General features: G+C 32.1%; 1 protein-coding gene across 1 annotated transcript; it reads right to left on the bottom strand.

The window, feature by feature from the left end:
• Window positions 1-323: 323 nt before the first annotated feature.
• On the bottom strand, window positions 324-12,114 carry LOC113381753 (putative uncharacterized protein DDB_G0282133). The gene is made up of 3 exons (XM_026620476.1): window positions 12,064-12,114; window positions 969-6,010; window positions 324-857 (listed from the first exon to the last, which is right to left on the bottom strand). The coding sequence occupies exons 2-3, from the start codon at window positions 6,006-6,008 to the stop codon at window positions 324-326; spliced, it is 5,574 nt and encodes a 1,857-aa protein (XP_026476261.1). The 5' UTR covers window positions 6,009-6,010; window positions 12,064-12,114.
• Window positions 12,115-12,361: the final 247 nt, after the last annotated feature.

Raw genomic sequence — 12,361 nt, 5'->3', positions numbered from 1 at the left:
TCGTTGTTTGAAATAAACATTTTGTTCCAAATTTTTAGTCTGAGTATTTTGTTGCTCGCGATTATATTGATATTCTGATGTGTGTTGTCTTATATTTTGTTCACTAGAACTAACGGATGAACTAGAATGAGTCCTTTGAGAATCTCTTGTATGAGATTTATCTTCAAATATATACCCCGACATCTGTTTTTGCAGGTCATCATCTTCGTTTGAGTAGCCTCAGTTGTAGAAGTTTGATACTGATAGCGCAATGGAATTGGTTTAGGAGTTATTATAACACCAGGTGAAGTTTGTGTAAAATGCTGATTTCCATAGTATCATAATTATTTTTTATTGCTTGTATGTGTGAACTCAGATGAAACTGATTGTGATGCAGTTGTTTTGCTTTCTTCGCTGCTACTAAAAGTGTAGCTCGTGGAACCAGAAGTAACGGTTTTGTTTATTGCGATATTTTGATTGGTTCCATTTATCAAAGTACTTTGATGTTTATTTTGTTGATTTGATATGTGTTGGTTATTACTTGAACTATTATCATGAGAGTAGAATTGATTCATAACTTTTTGTTGAGTATCAGCTTCGGTTGACTCAGAATTCAAAGCCATATTACTAGAAGATGAATAATTTTTTCCAGAATTCATATTTATTACATGATATTGACCACTTATATTTTGAGACGAATAACTTATGGAAGATGTTGATCGTATATCACTCGAATTACGTCCATGACTACCAGATTGTTGCTGATGATGATTTCTATCTACAGATGCATTCTTTATTTCAGAATTTGATTTATGTTTTTCATTTTCGAGGAAATCATGGCTTGAAAGAGCATCACCTTTGAAGTTAGTAGGTCGATACTGGTAACGAACTGGTTTAGATGTGACATAATTATTGTGCCTGAATTTATATTAGTTGTAAATCTGGTTGTTGATCTGGATTTTGAGAAGAACCAAGTAAAGAATCCAAACTTGTTGCGAAATTTGTAATGAGCCTGATTGTAATTGTTCATTCCTTTCTTCACTACTACTAAAATTATATTTGGTGAAAGTTGTACTTTCGATCAAGTTTGTTGCACTTTTATTTATATTAATATTTTCTTTGTTTTGCTGCAAATTGAACTGCTGATTGTTTGCAGATGCATAATTATCAGACTTATGTTCGGCAGATTTATTTGTAAAATGACTTATGACAAATTGTTTACTTTCCTCTGATGTACTATTTATTGAGGAAATATGAGCTCTCTTACTTGTATTTTTAAATTTATGCAAGTCGTCATTATTATACTGACTGATGATTTGTTGATTATAATTAGTAATATAGTGCAAATCATTACCTTTCGTTTTGTCGACGACATTTTTTTGTTGTTGTGAATGCTCACTCGACTCTTCTACGATTTTTGATGTAGAAGCATAATTATTTGAAACTATGTTTTGATTTTCAAAAAATGTATCGCCGCTGTTAGTTGTTGCTTCATACTTTTCTGTGCGTTGGTCAAGTATTTCATAACTATCTTCGTCTGATGATGAGTCTGTTATTACTTTGTGTTTTGCACTATTACTTTCATGACTGCTCTGTGAATACTGGCTTACAAGTGTGTATGACGAATTGGTTGTTTTTGACCCACTGTGCATAGAAACATTTGAACGATGTTTTTTCTCCTCACTATTCGCACCTGCAGAAATGTGTTCAGAATTTGCATTTTCTATATTTTGTTTTTGAGTTTCTTGGGAGACTACTGAACCATTAACACTATTCACAATATTCGTATTGATCATTTGAGTAGTACTTGTAGATCCTGAATGTGTAGATACAAAGGTACTTCTATTTGAACTGTGTCTAGAATCAGAATCAATTGCACTAGTTCCAGTATTAGTGTCATAACTGCCGTGTTCAAACCCTGTACCATCAAGTTCTTGTGCAAATTGTGTGTCTTCGCCTTCATAAACATTCTGTGAAGCGTCATATGCCGTTGTACTTGAATTTCTATTACTGGTACTATACCTTACTCCACCTGAGGAGTACGTGTACGTAGTTCTACCGCCATCATTGTATCTTGATCCAGACGTGGAATAACGTGATGGCACGTAGCCTGTAGATCCTGAATGTGTAGATACATTATTATTGCTATGAGAGTTTTGCTGTGTGTATTCAGAGGTACTTCTATTAGAACTGTGTCTAGAATCAGAATCAATTGCACTGGTTCCAGTATTAGTGTCATAACTACCGTGTTCAAACCCTGTACCATCAACTTCTGGTGCAAATTGTGTGTCTTTGTCTTCATAAACATTCTGTGAAGCGTCAGTTGCCGTTGTACTTGAATTTCTATTACTAGTACTATACCTTACTCCACCTGAGGAGTAGGTGTACGTGGTTCTACCGCCATCATTGTATTTTGATCCAGATGTGGAATAACGTGATGGTACGTAGCCTGGACGACTTGATGAATACGTTGTTGTTGTAACATTATATCGATTTGGCCCACGGTGTTCACCATAATTGGAATTATATCTAGAATAAGATGTAGTTTGGCCTCTATTTCTATGCCCGTAAGCATGGCCGCGAGGATGCGGTTTATTACGATGTCCTGGTGGAATAAAATCTTTCTCCCAATAATATTTTTTCCAGCCCTTACCACCAGGCTTATTTCTTTTATCATTACTATTACCGGCACTGTCATATTCGTCTTCTTCGCTAGAATTCTCATCACTTCCTTCTTCTTTATTGATATTTTTCTCAGTTGTATTTCGTGCATAATTACTTGCGGTCCTATGTTCTGAACTAGTATGACTTGAAGTGTATCTTGTTAAACCGGTGTGAGAATGCCCTGTTGATATTGATTGTTGTCCAATGTCCTGCTCTTGATGATTTTCATAATCTTCATTGTTGCCATGTTCACAATTTTCGTCATGTATATGATCAGTAGTATCTTGATTATTTTCAGTGATTTGTGTACTTGGTTTTGCATAAGAGCTAGTGGAGTGATAACTTGTTATTGTGTAACCCGGTCTATTTTGGTTTGAAGTATAGCGTGATGAAGTAGAATGAGATTGACTTGTTGTTCCATAATTGCCTCTAGTATGTGAATTTTGTTGTAAATTTTCAGTTGTCTGTTCTACAGTATTCTTACCATGTTCAAAACTGCCACCATGTACACTATTGTTTTGCTGACTGTTATTGGTATCTATTGAACTAGTACTTTCTGAATATCCTAGTTCGGATTGACTTGAATTTCGAATAAAAGATCCAGCACGATAATAGCTTATTGTTTGAGCATGCCCTGCTGATTGTGAATGCTGTCCTGCGTTTTGTGTATGCTGTTTATTACCTTCATCACTATCTTCATTGCTCTGATTATTGTTTGTAATCGTATATGGTTGTCCATGTGTCATTGAATTATAAGTTGTTTCAGCATACCCTTGGCGATTTTGGCTCGAGTTAAAACCAGTTGTCCTAGAATTCGAACTGACCGTATGAGAGTAACTCGTAATTCTATGCCTTCCAACATTTTGCGCATGATTCTCACTTCCATTTAAATCACTACTGTTTTCCTTGTCATGTTCACAGTTTTCACTATGAACATGAAGTTTACCTGCATTATCTTGGCCATCGCCATTATTGGAATTCTGCGTTCCATATGAACTAGACGAATGATAAGTGGTTCTTGTATATCCGGGTCTATAATGATTTGAACCAGTGCTTGATAAGTCAGAATCAGAGTAACTTGTCGTACGAGTGAAACCTGAAGTCTGCGTACGTTGCCCTTTGTTTACAATGCTTTGCTCGTCATCATCAACACTGTTTTTTTCTATATCATGTTCACATTTATCGCTATGAATATGATCAGCGCTATTATTTTCTTGTTTATTTAAAGCACTACCCACATCGGAATAGGAACTTGTGCTTGAATCAGTTACAGAGTTGTATCTTGTCCCAGAATATTGTTCTATGTTACGGTTTGTATTGTGGCTGGCTGAACTAGAACCAGAATAACTCACTGTGCGACTATAACCAGATGTTCCTTGTTGGTTCGCGTTTTGAGAATTTGGATTATTATTAGTATCATCATTATTTTTTTCTATGTCATGTTCACAGTTTTCACTATGAATGTGAAGATTACCATCATTGTCTTTATTGCCACTTTTATTTATAACACTTGAGTGCGGTGTTCCATATGAGCTAGTAGAGTGATAAGTTGTTCTTGTATATCCTGGTCTACTGTGCGTTGAACTAAAACCTGATGAACTAGAACTAGAATGGCTTACTGTTTGTGAGGACTTGGCAGTTTTTGAATATTGTCCTGCATTCACAACACGTTGTGCATCATCATCTTCATCATTGTTATCTTCAAGGCGATGTTCATGATTTTCATTGTTTTCCTGATTTTCAGTAAGGCCTACTTGTGAATCGCGATTTGAATTTAAATTCGACGTAGAATGATAACTTGTTACTGTATATTGTGGTCTATTCCTGCTTGAATTATAGCTTGTTGAACTAGAACTAGAATGGCTTACTGTTTGCGAGGAATTGGCAGTTTTTGAATATTGTCCTGCATTCACAATACGTTGTGCATCATCATCTTCATCATTGTTATCTTCAAGGCGATCCTCATGATTTTCATTGTTTTCCTGATTTTCAGTAAGGCCTACTTGTGAATCGCGATTTGAATTTAAATTTGATGTAGAATAATAACTTGTTACTGTATATTGTGGTCTATTCCTGCTTGAATTATAGTTTGTTGAACTAGAACTAGAATGGCTTACTGTTCTCGAGGAATTGGTAGTTTTTGAATATTGTCCTGCATTTACAATACGTTGTCCATCATCATCTTCATCACTGTTATCTTCAAGGCGATGCTCATGATTTTCATTGTTTTCCTGATTTTCAGTAACGCCTACTTGTGAATCGCGATTTGAATTTAAATTCGATGTAGAATGATAACTTGTTACTGTATATTGTGGTCTATTTCTGCTTGAATTATAGCTTGTTGAACTAGAACTAGAATAGGTTGTGCGACGATATCCTGATGTTCCATGTTGGTTTAAGTTGTCGGTGTCCTGCGCATTATTTTCTTGTTCTACATCATGTTCACATTTGTCATCATGCACATGAGGAGTGCTCTCAGTCCTTTTATTTTCGCTATTGATAAATTGTGAATTAGGTTCTCCAAAAGAACTAGATGAAGTGTAAGTTCTCCTTACGTATCCTGGTCTGTTTTGACTTGAACTATGGCTTGAAGATCCAGTACGAGAAAAACTTGTTGTCCGAGAATACCCACCTGGTACTAAACGTTGTTCGTCGCTATTTTTATCTTGCTCTCTATCGTGTTCCAAATTGTGGGTATTAACTTGATGATCAGTCCCAGTAACATATGTTTGTGGTTTGACGTATGAATACGTCGTCCTTGTATAACCTGGGCTACTTTGGCTTGTAGTATATCTAGATGAACTAGTAGCGGTATTACCCTGAGACTCTAACTTTTGTCTTAAACTAGCCATCAATTGATCATTATAATTGTTTACACTATCTGTATTTGTATTACTGCTGCTTTCTTCGTGAGAACTTGAGGAATAAGTGCGGCTATAACTAGTTCTATAACCGCTCTGCTGCGCTAAAGACTTCTTTATTGCTTCTTGCACTTGAGGATCCATATTTATGTACTCTGTTGGAACATCTGGAGTAGATGAGGAATAGCTACTCTGTGACTCTACCTTTTGTCTTAAACTCGCCATCAATTGATCATTATAATTGGTTGTACTATCTGTATTTGTATTACTGCTGCTTCCTTCATGAGAACTTGAGTAATAAGTGCGACAACTAGTTCGAGAACCACACTGCTGGGCTAAAGATTTCTTTAACGCTCCTTGCATTTGAGAAACCATAGTTTTGTACTTTGGTGGACCATTTGAAGTAGATGAAGTATATGATCTTTGGTAACTACGCAGATATTCCGGAGCCGGTGTAACCAACACAGCCCAGCTGCAAATCAACAGGCTCGCTAAGAACCTCATTGCTGAAAATATATAAGTAAATATTGAATAATGTTTGAAGAAAACACTTAAAATCATGTTATAATTTCAGGACATACAAGCACGCGCGTGTGCAATATAAATAATATAATTACAGATATTATAAATATGTTTGAAAGATATCAATTGAGAACCGCAATTGAAAGCAAAAACTTGATTTTTGAAATTGACAATTGAAAATTTATTTATCTTATCTAGATACCAATTTCGATTGATTAAGACAATTATTACACCTATCAGGAATTTTTTGCAACTTGCCTTAAAGCAAAATGCCACTTTCAACTACTTAACTTCCCGTAGGGTAAGTTATAGTAATCGCAAAAAAATTTTTTTTTTAATATCTTTACGTTTCAAAAGTTTTTGAACATATTGGCATACCTTAAAAAATAGAATTAAGTGTGTTTGTGTGTGTGTGTGTTTGAATACAATTTTTGTCTACGATTTGAATTGATGAAATTTTTTGGAAGGATGGTCTAGCGGTTTCGGAGATACGGGGGAAAATGTAAAAAACAGATATTTGGCGATCTAAAATAATCATTAGACATATCAAATTATCAGATAATTTATAGATTTCAGACATGAGTACTAATTTTTGTTCCGATTTTCTAGGGTTCGTACCAAGAAACTTGGTTTTCGAAGTTTACTTATACGGTTCAAACCAATTTCAAAATTTTCAGAAAAATCTTTTTTCAAAATTTATAAAAATAATCAGAATTTTTAAACTTCAAATATAAATTTTAAATTTTCAATTTGGCTTACAAATGTATATATTTTATATGCGTTTTTATTCTACTCGTAAGAAATATATCCTCAGATGGATTCATTCGGCGTCACTTCTTAATGTAAACATTTTTAAGAGTTTTGAGCAATGAGATCGTCACTAGATATTATCTGACCGATAAAATATATAGTAAATATAATTATCTCTTTAAAAATATTCAAAATAATTATTATTAATCATTGATCAATATTTATTGATTATTAACTTCCCGTAGGGCAAGTTATAGTAATCGCAAAAAAATCGAAAATGAAAATTTTTATAGATCTTTACGTTTGAAAACCTTCTGAACATTTTGGCATATCTTAGAAAAAATGGATGTGTGCGTGTGTGTGTGTGTATGTATGTATGTTCGGATACAAAATTTCGTCGACGATTTCGGGAACACGGATCAACCAATTTGAATAATTCAAAAAACATTCGATTCGTATTGATAAGGAGACATGCTGCTTAGTTTTTAGGAAAGGCAGGTCTAGCCGTTCCGAAGATACGGGGCAAAAAATGCCGAAAACGGTAACTCAGTTTTTAAGAGAACGATGCGTCCGATTTGAATAATTCAAAAAACATTTTATTTGTATCGACTAAATGAAGAATTGATCAAATTTTTATAAAGGTAGGTCTAGCGGTTTCGGAGATCTAATGAAAAAAGTAAAACAAAAAGCCATTTGGCGGTCAAAAATGAACATTAGACATATGCACATCAAATTATCAGATATTTTATAGAGATTTTAACAATAAGTATAAATTTTGTTTACATTCCTATGGGTTCCGTACTAATGTTTACGCGTTAGACGGCGACGCGGCGCTTAGGCGTTTTGATATTTCGTCTTTATGCGGTTAAAGCAGTACGATTGCCTTGAAAAAAAGTTCAGAATTTCGAAAATATTACAAAATAAATTATTTAAAATAGAATGATTTAATCTGGTTCGAAATTCTATTAAAAGTTTCAAATCATTGATCAACTTTTATTGATTATTATTATTGATTATTTTTAATTACTCGAATTTTGAATTGCGGTACGGGAAGTTCCAGCAATTTGCCTTAAGGCACGAAGCCCTAATTGCCTTAAGACAGAATTCCACTTACAGCTAGTTAATTTTTTGCAATTTGCCTTAACGCACGATGCCATGCACCACTAGTTTTTAGTAAGTTCATTACAATCGATTTTCAAATAATTAATTAATAAACCCGTTTCGGTATCGATATTTGTCCCTCGTGTCATACACGTCCGACGTAACGACCGTCGACCGCCACGATTCCTCCTAACCGCATTAACCGCGTAACCTTGCGGGGCGCGCGCCTGCGGTGCGTTATTGCAAACCTGGCTGGCGGCTCTCCGACAGGCCGTGAATAATCAATGGAATTCACGTATGACGAACCGGACACAAGCACAAATTGGTGCCTAGGGACTCTCCGGAGTGTAGTTCCAACCCGTGATGCCGTTATTTTTTATTAGAAACATGATAACGATTTATATTATTAATTCATAATGCGATTTATTTTATAATTTATAAGCCGATAATAAACAATATGGGGTAGCAAAATGTTATGTATTAGAATATATGTTGATTTTTTTTTTATTTACTCTGTTTTCGAAAACTTTTATAAATTAAAAAGATAAACTATTAAGTTCACCATATTATTTTAAGTCAAAACCGGAAAAGCAATTTTAGTAATGCTAGTCTAGGTCGAGGGGGCGGGTGGTGATGGTAAATATCTGAAATATGATTATCGAAGTTTTTATATGAAACATTTTTTTAAATTAGAGTTGCGGGATTTTAGTAAAATTTTTGTTATTTCATTATATAATAAAGATAATTTATTTTCTGTAATTATTAAATTTAATCCTGTATCCGTAATATATTAAATATATTATTTAATTTGACTCTTTTTTATCCTCTTTACATATTATGTCATATTAATAACTTCCTGTGGAGTATGTTATTGTAATCGTCCAAAAATCGAAATTGAAAATTTTTGCATATCTTCACGTTTTGAAGGTTTCTGAACATTTTGGCATACCTTAGAAAAAATTGATGTAGGTATGTGTGTGCGTGTGTGAGTGTGTGAGTGCGCGCGTATGTATGGATACAATTTTCGTCCACGTTTTTGGGAACACGGATCAACTGATTTAAAATATTTAAAAAGCAATCGTTTACCATCGATAAGGAGACGTGCTAAATAGTTTTTGGCAAAAGTCTGTCCAGCCGTTTCGGAGATATGAAGCATAGAGTACAGAAAATGGAAATTAGATTTTTGAGAAATCGGAGCATTCGATTTGAATGATTCAAAAAACATTCAATTTGTAATGATGGGGAGAAGTGGTGATAAGTTTTTGGCGAAGGCAAGTTCAGCCGTTTTGTAGATACAGAGTTAAATATGCAAAAAATGTCAGTTTCTGGGAGAACAAAACATTCGATTTGAATTATTCAAAAATGCTTGTTTTGACAAAATATTGGTTTTGATTTTTCATTATCGAAAATATTTTGGATTTCATTTCTAATTCTTGCTGTAATAATCTATATATAATATTCAATACTCTTTGAATATTATATTACTGTACAATAAGTTCCAGCTATTTGTCTTAAGGCATGATGCCTTACACCACTAGATCTTATATTTTTTGGTCTATTTGTTTTTATTCGGTTTTGCACATTGTATAGAATCTTGTTCATTTTTTTCTTTACAATCACCTTAAAATTTCAGCAAAATTGTTAGTTTTCATAGTTTTTGTTAATTTTCGTGAAATTAAAAATAAAAGTTTGAATTTTCATGGTAGAAGCTATTATAACATTGGAATTTGGTATACGATAATTTTCTCATTCATAATGTTTTGATTCATAAAAGAATCATGGGAATGATGAACTCTTTGTATTGTAACATAATATAGATCATTGCCAGATATTTGTAATTCTTTGCAAAGATAAGTAAAATAGGGTAAAGTTATGGCAACGCTATGTTGCGCTCCATTTTCATATAAAATTGTACTAAAACTGTCAAATTGAAATTTGAATCTGCTGTCGACCAGCCGTTTTACACATAAAAAACTTCTCGCATATGTTGATGACACATCAGAAAAATGCAGTTTCGATAACAACCTTTTTGCGGTTTCTAGGTTTTATATCTAAAATTCTTGACTGCACAGCAAAAACATAGCATTTTGATAGTTTTTAGTAACATTTTATATGAAAATGACAGCATAACATTCGTCTATTTTACGTCGGAATTGGTCCATAAGTTTTTTTGATACAATTTTAAGTAAATGATCTAATAAAAGTACCATATTATTATCGAGAATAACGTGCTCGATACAAACAACTTGAAAGAAAACGAATTATTGCAATTGCTAAGCATGAACGATGCGCTATATTTTTAATTTGTTTTACAAACTACGTATTCCAAATTGCCAAATTTTCGGCTACACTCCCCGATAATAACGTTCCCGGATCACAATTGCGATTTTGCATGCATCTGTAGTAACTATTCGCAGTGGACATATCCATATCACGTTTGTACATAAACGCTGACATTAACATCTGCCTCTGTAGTTAATATCTTTTACGGCAAAATTTACGATCGAATTTCTAACTCTCATCCTATATACGTATTAATTTGAGAACGATGCGTATTATAAATTTCAAGCTGGCCACAGGAATTTGGCTAAAATGGCTAAATGAGCAAAAGGATCGAAGCCACATAAAAAATTAAAATAATAAAATAAATTGCCACTTTCTGTAAAATATATAATAGTGATGGTGTAACTATTGGATGAGAAACAATATACTTGGAATCTACTTTTTTATTAATAATAGCAATCAAGAAATCTTAAAAGGGGCGATCTATCAATCTCAATAGGATTTTAAGGGAAAGGGGGGGTTGATAAAAAATGACGAAATATCACGTAGAAGAGAAGGTCGTATAGTACGATATCACGTGAATTTATTTTGCACAGGAATTTTTTTTTAAATCCAAATAGTTACAATTTTTTTTAAAAAAATACATGTGGTGTTTGGTGGGGGAAGGGGGGTAATTTTGAATATTACACGTATCGCCAAGGGGGTAGAGGGGGTCCAAAAGTCCTTAAAAAATTGATCACGTGATTAATAGACGCCCTAAGACATTGTTACATGAAAGAGAGAAAAAAATAGAATAGAAGATACAATAATAATTTAGAGTACAATTCATGAAGAGAAGTTCAGATAACTATCATATATATAATATTCTTTACATTATTTAATTATTTATTTTTTAATACATAAATATTTTTTTTAGTTTGTTGAATACTTTTTATTGCTCTTATATATTTTTTAAAATAAGCGTAAATTTTTTAGTTTGTTGAATTCTTTTTATTGCTCTTATATATATTTATTTTTCAGTTATTTTTTTCGTCTTATATCAGTTTTGTTCTACTTTTATTATTATTATTATTATTATTATTATATTTTTATATATTTTTTATAACAAGATTATATTTCGTAATACACAATTTTTTTCAGATTTCAAATTTATGTTTTAAATTTTTCATTATTATCCATATTAACCGAAAGAATAGCACTTCTAAATAAAAAACAAAATTTGAGAAAAATATTCAGTAGTATTTTTATATAGCATTTTAAAAAAAAGTTATTTATCATAATTTATGTTAAAATGAATGAAATCTATATAAAAAAATATGAAGAACGTTTTTTTTAAGTTTGAGCTTTTTTAAGATGATGCTATGAACTTATTTTTCAGATACTTCAATATACTTAATTACTTATTATTTTATTATTGTATTTTTTAATATGAACTTATAAATTTTTATTTATTTTTCATATTTCTGGTCATTATTGTGGTTAATACAAACTAAATTGCTTATTTTGTATTTTTTATTGAAAGTTTTTCATAATCGTAAAATAAATTTTTATTCTAATTTAAATTTACACTATTTATTTATGAGTAATGTTAATTCTTACCTTATTTATCATTATTTTAAATAATTATCCAAATTTAAAATATATATTAATTACATAGTTATATTTAATTTTATTTTAGCTATTACATCATAATATCAGAAGTCACTTGTTTTATTCCTAAACCTAAATTTCATACTACATCATAAAACTTTATATTAAAGCAATTGAAAAATTATTGATTTATTTGCACTTTCTCGCCAAATTTTGTTTCACAAAAATTAGATCTTGTGTCTTTTTGCACAATAAAATATTGTTTCACATACAAGTATCAAAATATTTTCAATTAAAAAAGCAACTTTCCTACCTCAAATATCTCATAAACCAATCGCATACAATAACACTTGTTCCTTGTCCAATTCACAGAAAAAAACTGTACAAAACGTTTTCATTTATTTAGTTATAACCATGCTTTATGGTGTATTAATAATTCGCATCTGCCTTATAAATTCAAAGATTTCTTCTTAAATACTATTGCCGATTGGAGACTAAGATAACCGAGCAAATATAAAATACCCATACACATGTTTACATTAAAAGCTATCTGTTTGTAAGCTACACCGTTCATTGAATTCCCGATAATCTGCTATTTTTTAGTAAAAGAA

This window comes from Ctenocephalides felis, unplaced genomic scaffold (genome assembly GCF_003426905.1).
Source record: "Ctenocephalides felis isolate EL2017-DRISC unplaced genomic scaffold, ASM342690v1 CF-g0.4_SCAFFOLD_03052, whole genome shotgun sequence".
NCBI lineage: Eukaryota > Metazoa > Arthropoda > Insecta > Siphonaptera > Pulicidae > Ctenocephalides > Ctenocephalides felis.
The sequence above is the reverse complement of the archived record's forward strand: the minus strand, read 5'-3'. Positions and strand labels throughout refer to the sequence as shown.

Excerpts from the sequence above, each read along its gene's own strand:
- LOC113381753 (XM_026620476.1), bottom strand. The coding sequence starts at position 6,008 with ATGAGGTTCTTAGCGAGCCTGTTGATTTGCAGCTGGGCTGTGTTGGTT. Across the intron at positions 858-968 it reads CATTACAAATTTCGCAACAA|TATCGACCTACTAACTTCAA; the intron begins GTTTGGATTCTT and ends GTTCGTTACCAG.